The 17981-nt window shown below is 44.4% G+C and overlaps 1 protein-coding gene across 3 annotated transcripts in view; it reads right to left on the bottom strand.

Annotated features, from left to right (window-relative positions):
* The window catches only part of KIAA1549L (KIAA1549 like), a 155807-nt gene that overhangs the window by 79593 nt on the left and 58233 nt on the right, over window positions 1–17981 (bottom strand). For all 3 annotated transcript variants that reach the window (XM_066583263.1, XM_066583264.1, XM_066583265.1), the window contains 4 exons: window positions 11977–12113; window positions 9401–9611; window positions 6571–6707; window positions 3395–3557 (listed from right to left, as the gene is read on the bottom strand). In XM_066583263.1, coding sequence (XP_066439360.1) covers window positions 3395–3557; window positions 6571–6707; window positions 9401–9611; window positions 11977–12113 — 648 coding nt within the window. The remainder of the gene's footprint in view (window positions 1–3394; window positions 3558–6570; window positions 6708–9400; window positions 9612–11976; window positions 12114–17981) is intronic.

Raw genomic sequence — 17981 nt, 5'->3', positions numbered from 1 at the left:
GTATGCACTAAACGTCAACCCCCTTCATAACCCCGTCCCATATAACCAAAGCCCCGCCCATGTCCCGCCCAACCCTGCCGGGCCTTGTAAAAATGGTCTCGCTTGAAGCCGGTCCCTGGTGCCAAAAAGGTTGGGGACCACTGATCTAGAAGATGATGAATGAGATCCCACCAGCTCTCCACACATGTCTGTTTTAGTAAATACTTGTATTTTCCATGAAATAACAAGGCTGGTGCATCTTCTCTTAAAACTCTGTATTATGCTGTTCCTCTGTTATTCCTCCTGGAAATGTATGAATAAACTTAAAACTGGGTTTACCATCCCCCTTGTCAATGTAGAGTAGCTCTGCTAAGTGTTACACTTTTTTGACTATGTCAGGACACTTGACAAGTGGGATGGTAACTCCCAGCTGTTGATTTATTCATACATTTGCAGGAGGAGTAATAGAGAAACAGCACAATACAGCGTTTTAAAGGGGCTTTCCAGATTGATGCATCCTCAGGATAGGTGATCAGTAGTTGATCATCTGGAGTCTACCACTCAAGAAACGGGCATTCAGCTGATCAGAGGCCCGCTGTCAACGCCAAAGCACACAGGGAAACAGAGCAAAAAGCGCTGTTCCCACCCCTGTATAGTGGTCGGTGCTTGTAATTGCAGGCACAGGTCCCAATCAATGACAGCTGTGCCTGCAGTTACAAGCGCTGGCACAGGGGTCGGAACAGCAGTTTCCACTCCTGTATTTCCCTGGAAAATCCCTTTAACCCTTTCCAATCCACTGTCTGACGTCTGAAGATATTCTGATTAAAGGCTGTACAGCTCCTATGTCGGAAGACGTCCAGCAGGGTATTCTTACTGTATATTGCCGGCCGCTCTGTTGTCGGGGGCCTCTCCATCATGTCCCATACCGCAGTACTGGCTCTAGCCAGCAGATGGCGCCATTGTACAATGGCAGAAAGAGAAAGCCCCCTAGGAAACCCTGAATCCAAAATTGGATTGCAAAGGGTTAAGGATAGAAGCTATAGGAGGGGAATACAAGTATTTACTAAAAGTCCAGAGAGCCGGCAGAACCTCTTTAAGATCCGTTTCACATAGGCATATTGTAACATGTCCATAATACGGAATGTGTTACAGAATACATTGTAGCCGTATGTCATCAGTGTTTAATCTGTATTTGCTATCATTGGGGTTTTTTTTCTACTGGGCAAATAACTGAGACTGCGGATTGGCGCTGCCTGTACGACCGTGCTGTCAGGAATCCTCGCCAGGAGAGATAGAGCAAAGAAAGCGAGGCTACATATTCACAGGGACAGCAGCTACGGCTGTTAGAAAGACAGAACCGCTTCTGCAACGCTTCGCAGTAATCATCTCCTTCGGACTTTGAGTGACTTCTCTCCCCCTCTGTGGTACTAAGTTCACATGGAGAACTGTAAGTTGAGGGCGGCCCTCGATTAAAAAATTCTTCTGTGCACACCAGCAGACTTAAGGGACTAGGCAGGCTGCCAGCCACAATATACATGCTCGAGCAAACCCTAAAATTACAGAAGCGTGACTGGAGATGAGCCACTGTTATTGCAGGACTGTGCATCTGCCAGTGGTGGACAACTCAGGGGTTAACCCTTTCCAATCCAATTTCGGATTCAAGGTTTCCTAGAGGGTCTTTCTCTTTCTGCCATTATACAATGGCGCCATCTGCTGGCTAGAGCCAGTACTGCAGTATGTGACATGCTGGAGAGGCCCCCCGACAACAGAGCGGCTGGCAGTATACAGTAAGAATACCCTGCCGGACGTCTTCTGACATCAGAGATGCACAGGCTTCAATCAGAATGTAGGAAGACGTCAGACAGTGGATTGGAAAAGGTTAATATGTAAGTGTCATTCGGACTGTGTGGGGTAAACCATCATTTATTATTTGGTCAATACGTTCAGTGGTAATATCATCTGTTCGATGGTTAAAGTGTATTACAGAGCTTTCTGATATAATGAAAGGTTGTTCTATCATCCCTTTAACATTAAAACTATTGCTCCTAGTTGGGTTATCTAACGTTTCCGTAGTAACTGACAAACTTTTTGCAAGTGACAACCTTCTGTTGCTATTTCATTCTCCAAGTTCATTGGTTAGGAAAAATGATGCATATTTTTGTAAGCCGGTGCCCACATCGTACCCTGGTTCCTGCGTCTCCTGCCCGTACCGCGACACAACACTAAGTATCTGCTGCGTCATTGATCCCTGCATGGCCTTACCCTAGAGAGACCCTCAACTAGCCCCTAGGATAACCGCTTACCCAAATGACAATTAGGTAGTTAGCAAATTGCTACAGTCATCTTGGATGGCTGAAATTGGGGACTGGAACCAACAGAGTGGAGGGGCGGCAGAGAAGAACAACTGCAGGTATTATTACCTTAAGGCCTCCTTCACACGGGTGACAAGGTGGCACAATCTTCTCGCGTTGTGACAATGCTACATTATGTGAAGCCCATGCTTTCCTACGGGTTCCTTCATATTTGCGATGCTTTATAGCATGCAACATTGCTAGTCCAAAACCTCGCTGGTTGCGTGATATGCACGCGACAAGCGAGGTTTTGCAGCCCATGTTTCCCTATGGAGCCTTCCTCCCTGTTGGATCGCATTGCATGAAAACGCGGTTTTTGTGCGATGCGATGCAACTTTGACAGTAGGAAATCCATAAACTAAGCCCTAGCTGCAGGAAAAATCCCCGCCTCCTGGAAGCGCTGTCTCTGATTGACTGATGCTTAGCTAATCAGAGCCAGCACTCAATGAATGGCTGTGATTGGTTCATCGAGCTCTGGCTCTGATTCGCTAAGCGTCAGCCAATCAGAGACAGCGCTTCCAGGAGGCAGGGATTTTTCAATCCCCAGCCAGAAGAGATGAAGTACAGTGCCAGGGACCCAGGAAGAACATGCAGCAGAGCCCTGGACAGCGCTTCTAGATGATGTAGTCTTTTTTTTAAATTATTGTTCATCAGTTAGGGCTTATTTACGGGTAGGGCTTCTATTTTAAGCCCTCCCCCACAAAAAAAATCCTTGCAAGTGTGCTACAAAGTGTCGCGACTTTGTAGCGCTACAAAATCGTGGTATTGCCGCGAGACAACGCAGTGATATCGCACAGACCAGCAATGCGATATCACTGCAATTTTCTTGCGACTTTGCAGTGTCATCCCGGACTATCACGGTCCAACTAGTGCCGGTCAAAAGGAATTAAAATGGAGTCAAGGATAATCTGAAAAACGGGTTCTTGGCAGTAAATGGCTAATCCCAGAATTCCCATAGGCTCAGAATTACAGGACCATAAAACACTTCCATGGTTCTCATTCAGCTGCCCTTTTAGCGGCCCTGACTTAACGAGGAGTGTATAAGTATCTGCTTTACTACTTACGTTCAGCTATAATGGACGGAGGGTCTCCCAGATAATATCCAACCACTTCTCCGGAGAGGACATTGAGCAGGCTGCTGGCTGTCGTTCCATTTAATGCATTGCTGTTATTCCTCACTACATAGATCAGGGTCAGAATTTGTTTATTTTTGGATGTGCTCAAAATCTATGAAAAGACAGAAAGCAAAGATATGAAAAGGTAAGTAAATAACATGTTGTAGATGGAGAGCGTCACATCCGTATTATCAACTTCTGCTCATCTGTTCCATTATAGGTTCAGTATATTAACCTCTTTAGTGGAACGCCCAGAAAATCTCCAGGGCTTGCTGCACTGACCATGCAGTTAAACCCCGGAAGATTTTCGTGGACAGCTCTAGTGCTGAAATGCTGGCCAGGACACACAGCTATTGTGCCACTGTACACGTTTGGCTCAAGTGATTTTCTTTTTCCACAAGTTGTTCCGTTTTTCGCCTATTTTGTGATGGCTGATTCATACGAACAACATGGGAAATTTTGCATCCTTTTCCACTGCTCAAGGCAATCGTAAAAAAAAAAAACGCATGGAACCAGATCAGGTAAAAACGGATGGTGAGGCACGGGTGTCATGACATTTTTTTTGTGAAAAATTTCTTAACACTCCGCGCCATGTGGGCAAGCAGGTTCTTCCACTCCCTTGGTTCTTCCATTGTGACAACACACCTGCCCACACCGTGCATAGTGTTATGGCCCCTGCACAGAAGTGTTCGCATACAGATGCTTGCGAGAGCATGATGTGAAAGCAACCACGTAATACCGCAAGCATAGCCGCACTGCTTACTGTATTTTTTTGCGCTGCTGGGCCCATTCACATCTGCGCTGGACACATGCACCCCGTTTTTGAACCAAATAAGCAGCCTAATTAGTTCCCAGTGTTATCAATTAACACAGCAAAAAATCGCGCAGTTATGTGCACGATTTTGTGCGGACATTTGCCTACCCCCATAGACTCCTATGGTGCCTAAAAACTGTCAAGTAAAGGGTTAAGCTGATCTGCAGGTAGTTTCTGTAGATATTACAGAGCAGAACGTGCCGCTGCGCTGCGCACCTGTGAGCGGTCTAATCATGAATAGTAACACCCGCTCTAACAGGTGCAGCACCGCCGGTACCAGCTCCGTGCCAAAAACTATCAGTCGGATGTCCAACATCCTGCCAATTTGTATTTTAATTTTTCCCTTATACGCAGCCATGGGAGGAAACGTCTGTCGAACACATGTAGTCTACGGCACTGTCCGTCATACAGATATCAGGCGGCCATCAGTCATAATACTGTTAGAACGCGTTAGATCGGAGGTTCTGTCGCAGATCCGGCACAAAGCGCCGGAAGAACATCCTGCATCAAGGACTTTTGCTTCAAAGAAAATGCAAGAGAGCCGAACGAAAACCATTAAAGTCAATGAGATCCGTTTTGCAGCGGTTGTTCCGTCACAAGACGGATCCATTCAGCCAGGGGATTCCCCTTTCCAGATTCTATAATGGAACAGAAAAACGGAACAGCCGCTGCAGATGGGAACAAAACGTTAGAGTTTGCCCTGAATGGTGGATTATCTATTAGGTCATATGTAGTAAAGTGGTTGTTCCAAAACTGCATTAAAATGAAACAAAAATGGAGTTGTGCATCAATCCGGTAAGATAACCAGGGGTGCACCTATATGACATCATGGCCGTTCTTAGCTACGTGCAATCCATGCGTTCCCACAGAGTGCCGCCATCGGTTTATAGGGAGGGGCATCAGGGTGATGGAGGTTGGGGTAATAATCACCCCCCTTAGGTCTCCACAGCCTGATGATGATCTTCATCCTCCATGTCTCAGTGATGAATCCTCCTGGCTTTATCTATTCTCTTCTGATGTTCTGAGGCGCCACAGTCAGACCATCGGCTCTCCAGCAAAAACAATTGCTTAGTTCTGCATCTGTATTTCTTTTGAGATTGATTCCGGGCACTGGCGTACCATGAGGGATTGCTCTGGCATGCTGTTTCACCACTGTGGACCGCCTGTCAGATACAATCTGAACGCCGCGGCCCGCAGACCACCACTCAGGAAGGGGAGGGCCGTTACCAGGGAAGCCAGCAGCCAATCACAGGCTGCAGACTCCCCAGGCGCGCGCTTCTCCCACTGAGAGACTGCACTTGTGATTGGTTACAACTGTAGTCTATTAGTGCAATGCCGGCCGCGTGATTGGTTCGGCTGGCTGAACACTGATCTCATATCCTTCTATCGATCTATCTCATATCTGTCTACCTCATATCTATCTTTCTTATATCTAACTATCTATACATCTATCTATCTATCTCATATCTATCTATCTAACTATCTATCTATCTCATGTCTATCTATTTATCTATCTATCTATCACAGGTACTTCAAAATAATTATGAATGGATGGATGGATGGATGGATGGATGGATGGATGGATGGATAGATAGATAGATATGAGATAGATAGATAGATAGATATGAGAGAGATAGATAGATAGATAGATAGATAGGAGATAGATAGATAGATAGATAGATAGATAGATAGATAGATAGATAGATAGATAGATAGATAGATAGATAGATAGATATGAGATACATAGAGAGATATGAGATAGATAGATATATAGATAGATATGAGAAAGATAGATAGATATGATATAGATAGATAAGAGATAAATATTGGATAGATAGATAGATAGATAGATAGATAGATAGATAGATAGATAGATAGATAGATAGATAGATAGATAGATAGATAGGAGATACATAGAGAGATAGATAGATATGAGAAAGATAGATAGATATGATATAGATAGATAAGAGATAATATTGGATAGATAGATAGATATGAGATAGATAGATAGATATGAGGTAGATAGATAGATAGATAGATAGATATGAGATAGATAGATAGATATGAGATACATAGAGAGATATGAGATAGATAGATAGATAGATAGATAGATAGATAGATAGATAGATAGATAGATAGATAGATGATAGATAGATAGATATGAGATAGATAGATAGATAGATAGATAGATAGATAGATAGATAGATAGATAGATAGATAGATAGATGATAGATAGATAGGGCTGACAATATAATAACACAAGCAGGTAGCTAATAAATGGATGATATATAAATGATGAATGGCGTCTCACCTGCACGGAGAGGTTGCTGCCGCTCACACCAGTACTGGTTAATTCTGCCCTCTCAAACGCCGTCTGCAGCCTCCGTTCCATGTTGGCGGCGTACACACACGTATGAACATTAGCGCCGCTTCCCATCAACTTCAGCACTGTCAGATACAAGAACATTGAACAGCGAAAATTGCAATGTAATACATCTCTATCCACGCCGGCGTAGGACGAGCCGTGACAGCCGCGATGCATCAGCTCTCCAACAGACACTGATAGATCCCATTGTTTTTTTTTGGGGGGGGGGGGGGGGGGAGTACAAAGAAAATTGAAACTTTGAGTAAGAAAAATGTAAACTGTGTCTGGCTATCGTTAACCTTACAGGCTTGGGGGAGTCTAACCAGAATTTCACTGAAAAGGGTTAACCGACACCTTAGGGCTCCCACACTACTGTGTTTTTTTAACGCAAATGTCAATGGGACTTTCTAATGTTAAAAACGCCACGCTTAGGGTTTCTTCACACGACCGTATTTGTGCACGCAAAATCTAAGCGCGCAAAACACGGAGAAAAGGATCCTATTGATTTCAATTGGTTCATTCTTATGAGCGTGTTTCGTGCACGCATTTCACATGCGCGGAAAAAAGTAGGACCTGCTCTATTTTCCTGCATTTTGGGTAGCAAAAGGCCCCCATAGAAGTCTACGGGAAGTGTGCAAACAAGCAAGGGGAAGAGTAAAACTGCGCAAAAGAACACATCTGGACCTCATTAGGCTAAATAGCCTTTTAATCCACAAAAAGGGTGCGTCCTGCAAATGTACCTTTTCTAACCTTGTTCATGCGCAAATATGCTGCGGCAAGCATATTTGCGCATACGGCCGCCTGAACAAGACCTCGGTGTCTATTGCCTGATGCAGTCAAAATTTTACATTGGCAATTCCCTATTCTGACTTATTACTTTTCAACTTACGGGAAGACGCTAATAAGCTGTTTTTTTTTAAAAAAAACTGAGAATCCATCGTTGTATCTGCCATCCTAATTGGTCCAGATCTAAAACAGCCAAACCAATGTCAGGTTTGCCCAGCCCCCTGTCCGCACTGCCCACCCGCTGCCCTGGCAGTGCTGGCCGCCATCGCGGTTCTAGTGTGGAATGCTTGCAAAAAACTGCAACAAAGTGTCTGAAGAGCACAAACAGCAACAACACGAGCCGTAATCCTGGCTGCCTGCCAAGCGAATACAGAGAAGAAGGCGAAGCTGGAGCCCAGACGTTCCTTGCAAATTGAATTTACACATCAGCTTCATCCTAATCTATAGATTACATAGCACAAAGCGGCAGATCCTCGCGTAACAATACATTACTGATCGCTTCATCGCTGATATGGGTTATTAATCAGCAATACATTCCGGCATCAACTTGTTATTCGCTCTGTTCAGCCGGTTTAATTGCATCTGTTTGTGAGAAGGATGCCTGCCAAGCGGTATCTCTAGGGGGGGGCGTCTCACATGAGCTAATTAGAATTGCGTACTCTGCGATCGCCGATGATACGCGGTAATACACGGGGCATTGAAGTTGCAGATTCCGTGAGTGGAAGAAAAATCGCAGCATGCTCTATTTTACCATGGGTTCTATGCGTATGAGCTCCATTGATCTCTATGGATGCGTTCGATCCAAGTACTTACGCAAATAGCATTGCGTATGGACGCACATACGTACGCAAGTTGCTAGGAGACCAGATAGAAATGGGAGAAAGAAAGCAGGAATTTGTGGGCACACGATGCAAGACAGAGGCTGGTGAGCAGCACACCATCCAGCCTGCTGTCTGCAACCTCCGCTTGTACTTCTGGCCTCTTCCTCCACAAGAATAAGGGGTTTTTGAGTTTTTTATGGTTTATACTACTTTCAAAAAAAAGTAGTATAAACCAGCCAGGCCCAGAGAGCAGCATCCCGTCCTGAAGGTTCTTAGAACAGCTCTCAACATGACGGCACAAGAGAATGTCGTCTGAGAAGGGGGTTTCCAGGGGGTTGGGCAACTTTCTGATATCATTCCCTGCTTGCGATCTTTCTTCCGCGCGGACGATAAGCTGTCCATATGCGTATATCCGTGTGGAAAACTGCACACATATGCGACCACACAAAATTTGTTTCGGCCATCATTTACAGGAATCAGACCCGATCATGTGATCCTGGCCTAAGGGCTGCTTCACACGACTGTATGTGTTAATACGTTCACCCGTATGCACCGTATATTCGCATGAATGAATTTCTGATCCAATCATCTCTCGATCTTAACTGGCGCATTTCAAGCCATTCACATGGGGCGCTGCTCACTTTTCACAATCTCTTGGTTTTTAGCTAATGTAAATGGACAGTCGTATGCAGAGAATAGAGGCAGGCGATCAGAACCATCTCTGGTCCACTCCACCTCCATTCTCTGAACGTCTATCAGCACAGCAGAGTCAATGAAGAAAGTTTTCACGAACAAAGAAGGCAAAACCGCTCAAATCAGCCCAGCCCCTGAAGTGGAGCACCCACCCAAAAAGGGCAACCCCACTACGGGAGACAGACCGGTTACCATTCCGCAACTGTCTGTTGGCAACTACACTAAACACTAATCCAAAATTAATAGATCGGCACGCACGCTTCCATAAAAAACATTTCTATGTTTTATTCATTACAATTAAAAATATGTTACAGTACAAGAGAGATGAGTCTCCAATGTGCAGCAGACAGGCGGAAGGAAGGCATACAATATATCAAGTTCATAGAATTAAGTATATAACTTATTTTTGTAATTCCCATCATAACTGTATAAAACATTCATTTTTTCAATCTGTACATTTGCATGAATTAACTCACCTGTTTTAACCCTAAAGCTGATATCAGGGGCCGGTTGCCATGTTTCAGCTTTTATCGGCACAGCATGCAGGGTTGGAATACGCCGCTTGAGTTCAGTAAGGTTGAAGACGTCATTGCCTCTGAGGACATCTACAACGGCGGATGGGATGTATACAGAGGAGTTGACTGACACAGAATATCCCACTGTCACATTCAGCGGCTGGCTCGTCGACTGTAAACACATATCAGCATCCGTTTAGCAACAGATTGGAAATTGCCATATAAAAAGCAAGTAAAGTGTGAAAAACATACAAATGTTACAATTCTTCATATGTAACAAAGGAACAGAAGAGAACTAACATTTGGGTTACCTTTTATAGAACACTGGCAAGAAAGAGCTTTATAATGTAACATTGTTTTTATGACTTACACTATTAATTTTTATTTGTATTTATTTATTTGATTTTTTCCTGGTTTTCTCGTATTTAACCCTTTCCAATCCACTGTGTGACGTCTAAAGACATTCTGATTGAAGGCTGCACAGCTCCGATGTCGGAAGACGTCCAGCAGGGTATTCTTACTGTATATTACTGGCCGCTCTGTTGTCGGGGGCCTCTCCAGCATGTCTCATACCGCAGTACTGGCTCTAGCCAGCAGATGGCGCCATTGTATAATGGCAGAAAGAGAAAGCCCCCTAGGAAACCCTGAATCCAAAATTGGATTGCAAAGGGTTAATTATATCCCATAAGAAAAACAGGAGGAAGATCTTCAGCCAACGATTTCCTCTATTTGGTAGTAAGGCAGAACACCTTTACCCTCATTAACTGTGTACAGTATCCGTTTCCCTTGACCATATTATGCGCTTATCTTGATTAACTTTATATTCCGATATTTAGTTCCGCTTCTTTGCTCTTACTTAGTATTTGATAAAGGCCCATTAGTGTAAAATGGACTAAAACCCTAGGTTGGCTTCACACAACTATTGTCTGAATAGTCGCTTGAAATAGTCGCTAAAGTGTATGATTGACTGTTGTGTGTGATTGTTGTTCGCTTGTTCAATTTTGCAATTGCTAAATAAATTTACATACCGCTTTCCCCTGATAATAAGACCTACCCTGATTATAAGCCCTACCCCGTTTTGGGGGGCTTGAAATATAAGCCCTCCCCCAAAAATAAGCCCTGGGTAACCTACATGAAAAAAAAATTAATACCTGGTCTGTGGCGTCCCGGTGCCTCGCGATGGTCTCCAACGGCGATGGAGCAAGCTGCAGTGTCCTCCACGCTGACATTTCAGTCTCCTTCTGGTGACGGGGCTTTGAATACCCTGTCTCCAGGAAAATGAGCGCTGTGATTGGATCGAGCTCCAGCCAATCACAGTTAGCGCTCGATTACTCACAGCCATTCAGTGAATGGCATTCAGTGAATGGCTATGATTGGCTCATAGAGTGCAGGCTGTGATTGGCTGGTGCTCAATCCACTCACAGCACTTGCTTTACTGGGTATTCTAAGCCCCGTCACCAGAAAGATACTGATCTGTCAGCGCGGAGGGCACTGCGGCTTGCCGCAGCACTGCCGGAGACCATCATAAGGCATCAGGACGCCGCTGACCAGGTGAGTATAATTCCCCCCCCCCCCCCCGAAAATAAGACACTGTGCCTCCTTTCGGGAAAATTTTTTATATAAGACAGTGTCTTATTTTGGGGGAAACACGGTAGTTCTGAAATATAGTTTGGCGACTAGTTAGGGGGGCGTGAAGTTCTTTGGGGGCAGTGTATTTGAAACTTCACCCCTCCCCTCATTGGTTACTGAATAAGTATGCTGAAGTCCAAACCAGCCAGAGACCATAGCAGCGAGTGTTCCTCTGAAGACCAGCAAAGACTGATCAGTCGAGGATCGCTGGTATGTATTTATGTATTTTGGGAACCAATATGCATGAAGTGGGAGGGCACAATGTTAAAAAAAAGATGGGAGCCAATCAGAATTCGATGGGAGGCGCAGGCCGAACAAGAGTACAGCTTCCTGCAAGGTTGTTGGCTAGTTGCTGAAAAACAACAATTACCTGTTTACAGATGATAGTTAATCAACCAGCGACTATTTTTAGGTGAGCTGATACAAAAAGACTGGTGAACGAATTGTCGCTCATCACCCTTGTTGTGGTCAGATTTACATGGAACAACTGTCGCTTACATTTGTTCTATTGATTGACTATTCGGTCAATAGTTGTCCCATGTAAAGCCACATTCTGGATTACCAGTTAAATAGTCCCAGCCGGAATCACATATTGAACCACAGATAAGAGTGCAGTCCGTCATATTACAATATGTCCAGTAGTCTGTTATAAAATAGTATCTCTCCCCAGCTATCTGCTCCATTTTTAGAAAAAAAAAACTACTAAATTAGATTCGTTTATACTAAATTATTGCTATAAATGAAACAGTTAAAATTCACTTGAGTGAGGCTGAGCTGCAATACCCAACTCAGCCCGTGGACAAGAGAGGCGCTAGAGTGACATTACTGTCTTTTCTATAATCATGGACACCATTGTTGGTGATGCTATTCCATCAGAAATGAGAACAAAGGGGATATTCTGTACGTACATTTAGTGAGGTTCTATTCACAAATATTTGAATGGACTGGTTTAAAGCTCGGTACAGAGTGAGATTCAGGAACTCTTCAAATCTCTGCACGATGATCTCCTTCTGAGCAGTCGGTGGCGGATTCATCAGGGTAAGAACTAAGCAATGAAACACAATCAACAATTAGAACACATGCTGTTTATATTGTATATGACACAAACTGAAAGAGTTAATGCACTTTTCACTAACGTTTGACGTGCCAAAGAGACATACCGTGTTTCCAGAAAATAAGACACTGTCATATATTAATTTTTGCCCCAAAAAGGGCGCAGTGTCTTATTTTCGGGGGCGGGGGCCTTATACTCACCTGGTCTCCTGATGCCTCCCGATGGTCTTTGGTGGTGCTGCAGTAAACTGCATCCTCCTCGTCTCACAGCTGAGATTCTGCCTGGTGACGGGGCTTTAAATACACTGCCTCCAGCAAAGCGAGCGCTGTTATTGTCTAATCGAGCGCCAGCAGCCAATCACAGCTGGTGCTTGATGAGCCAATCATAGCTATTCAGTAATGTCATTCACTGAATGGCTGTGATTGGCTCATAAAGCACCGGCTGTGATTGGCTGCTGGCTCTCGATTAGCCAATCACAGCCCTCACTTTTCAGGAGGAGGGGTATTCAAAGCCCCGTCACCAGCAGAAGCTGAGATAGCAGACGGGGAGGACTCAGCAGTTTGCCGAAGCGCCGCCGGAGACCCTCGTGCGCCATGAACCAGGTGAGTATTGATTTGGGGGTGGGGGGGCATGTTAGCTAGGCCTATTATATTTCAAGCCTTCCCCAATAACCCGGTAGGTATTACTATCGGGGTAGGACCTATTTTCGGGGAAACACTGTATCAAAAGTTTATATCACGGTACAGAAATTGTATTCTAACACAACAAATATGTCAACTTTCTTTTATTCTTTGTTTATTATAAAACCCAATAAAAATTATTGAAAAGAAAAAAAAAGTTTTGATTAGTAGGGGTCCTGCTGCTAAGGCCACCGATGATAGCTAGAACAAGGGGCTGCATCGTCACATATCTAAAATCTAAAACACATCCAAAATGCCAATGTGAACACAGCCAAAATGTGACCAGTGATCAATGCAGAAATCCAGCCTTGGGGGGTCCATAAGGCCTCTCTTCTCCATATAGGGAACCCAGTACTATGAATAAAGCATTATAGTTGGGGGCCCTGGTACAGGTTTTGCATTGGGGCCCAGAAGCGTCAAGTTATGCCTCTGTGCAGCATGGTTTAGGTATGGGTACGGGTACAGATACAGATAGAGGGGGGCCCCCAGCTCACGTTTTGCATCAAGGCCCCTGAGCCTTTAGTTACGCCCCTGCTTGCAACATTGCCCACATATTAGCGCGTGAAGGCACTAGTGGGGGATTAGGGGTTTGGGTATATTTATTGCCTCTCTTAATAATCATGTGTGAACAACACAAATATATGACTACCAACCGCATGCAAACAAGTAGTTACTTTCCAAGCGCCAATGTGTCTTCTCTCTTGTCAGTCTTACTTAGTTGAAACATTGTGGCCAATTGTGTGACCGCCGAATGTTATTCATTGGCTGAACTTCTCATGAAAGTTTTGTAATCTGGTTTACATAGTTTTCCATATTGTGCAGCCTGATGTCTCTCCTATTGTTCTATATGCAAATGCAATTTTCAATAGCCGATTTATTTCTAAGAAACTGTGCAACAAATATAGCAAATGCTGGTCGTCATGTGGAGCTGAGCCGTCTCTCTCAGCAGCACGCAGTTCTTCATTTCTCCTATGGTGTCGCTAGAGGGCAGTAGGTCTACGGCTACCTTCAAGAGGATTTCAGCCCTAAATTTAAAACTGGTCATACACTATGTTGACAAAAGTAATGGGACCCTCACCAATCCAGTGCTGTCAGATAAAGGGGATAATATGCAAATTGGATTTGTGATCATTTTGGTGCATTCACATGGGTAAGAAAATCATGCGGGATTTGTGCACTACGAAACACACAAAACTCGCACAAAAATACAACCCACCATCTTTAATGGGTGTACTTGCACAAGAATAGAACATGCAGATGTGCAGACAGCTGGGGTGTCCGTGTGCTGAGTCGAGGATGTCGAGAACGCACCCTTAGGTATAAAGGAGAGGATCACACAGGCATATACGAGTACAGAAACCATCAGAACGTCACCAGGTGTAGAGTTGACAGACTTCCAACGGGGTCTGGTGGTGGGATGTCACCTCAGTAACCAATCAATACGGGACATTGCAACTCTTTTGGACCATCTGAAGTCCACTGCAGGCAATGTTGTTCGGAAATGAAAAATATCTGCTGTGCGTGCAGCGCAATCAAGTTCGAGGAGAACTCGTAAACTGACAGATAGTGGACAACAAAGCCTTGTACGCGTCGTGAAGGCATCACGCACATCATCTGCTGAAACACCGGCTCAGGAGGTCTCACAGGTTATTAAAAAATCCATTAGCACCAGAACCATCCGTAGGGAACTGCATGCGAAGGGTTACCATGGACGAACGGCGGCACACAAGCCCAACATCACAGCAGTGAATGCGCAGAGGCGTTTGCAATCGTGCTTGGAGCGTACTTCCTAGACTGTAAATGAGTGGAAGCAACTGTTATGGACAGGTGAATCATGGAACACTATTTTCCGATCGGATGGCCACACTTGGGTGTGGCGGTTGCCTGGAGAGCTGGTTCAAGACGACTGTATCATCCCAATAGTGAAGTTCGGAGAAGGTTCTGTTATGGTCTAAGAGTGTTTCTGCTGGGAAGGGCTAAGACTTGGCTATAGTGAAGTCCACCCTCAACATCAATGCGTGTAGAGACATTCTGACATTCTGGACAATGTGGCATTACCAACCCTGTGGCAATACTTTGGTACACCTCCGTGTCTCTACCAACATGACTGAGCACCATGTCATACGGCATGCAGTGTTGAGGCTTGGTTTGAGGAGCAGAACTTCAAACTTCATTGGCCAGCCCACAGTCCAAATCTCAATCCCATCAAGCATCTTTGATACGAGCTAGAAGGCTGTATCCGTGCACGCCCAATGCACCCACCATCCTCCGCATCACTATCTGAAGCTCTCCTCGGGTAAAGGATGCAAATCCCTAAATATGTCTATCCGATTTTGGTGTAAAGCATGCCTAGTAGAGTTACTGCAGTCATTGAGGTCAAAGGCGAACCAACATTGTATTGAAAAATGTAAATAAAATCGAATTTCATCACCTTCTGTGTGTTTCCAATATTTTGTCAACATAGTGAATTTTAGTAAATCCAAAGTTATCTCACAAATTTGTGTCTGGCTGTAAGATAAATGACTGCAGCAGGAGCCTCCCCCCTCTGCCCTATCTATAACAGAATTTCAAAAACATTTATTCTCCACCCTCTTGACTAAGTCCCACCTTCAGTTGCCTGTCAACCAAAAAAGTAAAGGATCAGCCGAAAGTTAAAGTGGGATGTTGTACCAGAATCAAACTTTCTTACCACTGAGACCCCCACCAATCCTAAGAATTGGTCCTGTGTCCACCCTCCGCCAAACTGATGGCTTATTGCACACCCACCCATAGCGAGGAGGAGATGGAGGGGAGCAGTAATCGTGCATGTGCACTGCAGCTACATTCAATTCCAATGGTACTGCTGGAGATAGTTGAATACAAGCACTCGGCTAGTTCTGTCAGCTCCATTGAAATAAATAGAGCAGTGGCTAAGCATGGCCATCTCTATATTCAATGTGATGTCACACAGGTTGAAGAAGCGACCCCACATTGACAAGAAGAAGAGGACACAGGACCCCCATTCTTGGGATCAGTAAGGATCTTGGCTGTAAGATCAGATGGATAGGTGATAAAAGTTGATTCCAGTACGGCCCCTTTAACCACTGTGCTCTCTGCAAGGGTTTTACAAGACTGTTTCCGAAGCATGGAGAAAATCCTGGAAAAACTGATAAACACTTTAGGCGAATGTATCTTCTGTTTGCTTTTAGCATTCATTTCTAGGTTCAGTGTCCCTTTAACAAACAAGATTGTTGGATACAGTTGGCTAGATGCTGATCTCGGTAGCTTGGCAGCAGCCTTCTTACAGAACAACCACATTAAAACTGCAAGTAGCCGTAGGCTGGAAGCAAACTTTGCATTGCAGTCTTGTTATACCCGAGAGGCATGACTACTTGTTGATGTATTTTACATGCCACAGAAACCTCACAACCTGTTTGTTCTTAAAAGCAGACCAAGACTTCTTACATTTTCATGAAATTTCAAAGTCCAACACAGCATAAGTCAGAACCCGCGAGATCAAAACAGCAGGCTTGGTACAGTACACATAGGGAAACCATCTCATTACTGATGGAGAGCAGCCATTCCGCTCAACCTGACTGATAACGTTTTACTTAGTTATGTGCCATCATCAATTAAATTGCAGTAAATATAGGAGTTAGTGGGGTTCCAACTTTTTTGGACTTTGCATTATTGGTATACACAGTACTGTGGAAACATTTTAGGCAGGGGTAGAAAAAACACTGCAAAGAAAAAAAAGAGGACTCTAAATCAAATCAATATTTGGTGTGACCACTCTTTGCCTTCAAAGCAGCATTAATTCTTCTAGGTACAAAGTCAGGGATTATGTAGGACTGTAATCGGATGTATGATTAACCAATTATACCAAACCGGTGATAATGATTATCATTTTAAAATGTAGGTTGCAACACAGTCATGAACTGAAACAGAAATAGCTGGGTGAGAAACAGCCAAACTCTGGTACAAAGGAGAGGTTGTGGAAGACAGTTTCGTGTCACAGGCTATACACCATGGCAAGACTGGGAACAACAACAAGACAAGGGGTAGTTATGCTGCATCTGCAAGGTCTCTCCCAGGCAAAGATTTCAAAGCAGACTGGAGCTTCAAGATGTGATGTTCAAGCTCTTTTAAAGAAGCACAAAGAAATAGGCAATGTTGAGGACCACAGACACAGTGGTCAGCCAAGGAAAACTTAGTGCAGCAGATAAAGGACACATCATGCTTACTTCTTGAAATCAGAAGATGTACTGCAGTGCCATAAGGTCAGAACTGGCAGAAGCCAGTGGGGCCCAGGTATACCCATCTTAAAATTTGGAGAAGTGGTCTCCATGGATGAATATTGACCAAAACATCATTCCTTCAAAGTAGAAACAAGACCATGTGATTCACCTATGTGCAAAAACATAGGAAGTGGGATGCACAAAAATTGCAGTAGATGTTCTGGACTGATGAGTCAAAATTTAAAATATCTGACTGTAACAGAAGGCAGTTTATTCGCTGAAGGGCTGGAGAGCAGTACCATAATGGGTGTCTGTAGGCAACAGTGAAACATACTAGAGAGCGGTACAATAATAAGTGTCTGCAGGTAGCAGTGAAGCATGGTGGAGAGCGGTGCAATAATGAGTGTCTGCAGGCAGCAGTGAAGCATGGTGAAGGGAAGTACAATAATGAGTGTCTGCAGGCAGCAGTGAAGCATGGTAGAGAGCGATACAATAATGAGTGTCTACAGGCAGCAGTGAAGCATGGGGGAGAGTGGTACAATAATGAGTGTCTACAGGCAGCAGTGAAGCATGGGGGAGAGTGGTACAATAATGAGTGTCTGCAGGCAGCAGTGAATCATGGTGGAGAGCGGTACAATAATGAGTGTCTGCAGGCAGCAGTGAAGCATGGTGGAGAGCGGTACAATAATGGGTGTCTGTAGGCAACAGTGAAACATACTAGAGAGCGGTACAATAATAAGTGTCTGCAGGTAGCAGTGAAGCATGGTGGAGAGCGGTGCAATAATGAGTGTCTGCAGGCAGCAGTGAAGCATGGTGGAGAGCGGTACAATAATGAGTGTCTGCAGGCAGCAGTGAAGCATGGTAGAGAGCGATACAATAATGAGTGTCTACAGGCAGCAGTGAAGCATGGGGGAGAGTGGTACAATAATGAGTGTCTACAGGCAGCAGTGAAGCATGGGGGA

The sequence above is a fragment of the Eleutherodactylus coqui genome, chromosome 11 (genome assembly GCF_035609145.1).
Source record: "Eleutherodactylus coqui strain aEleCoq1 chromosome 11, aEleCoq1.hap1, whole genome shotgun sequence".
NCBI classification, from domain to species: Eukaryota; Metazoa; Chordata; class Amphibia; order Anura; family Eleutherodactylidae; genus Eleutherodactylus; species Eleutherodactylus coqui.
This window is presented reverse-complemented; position numbering and strand designations above follow the sequence as displayed.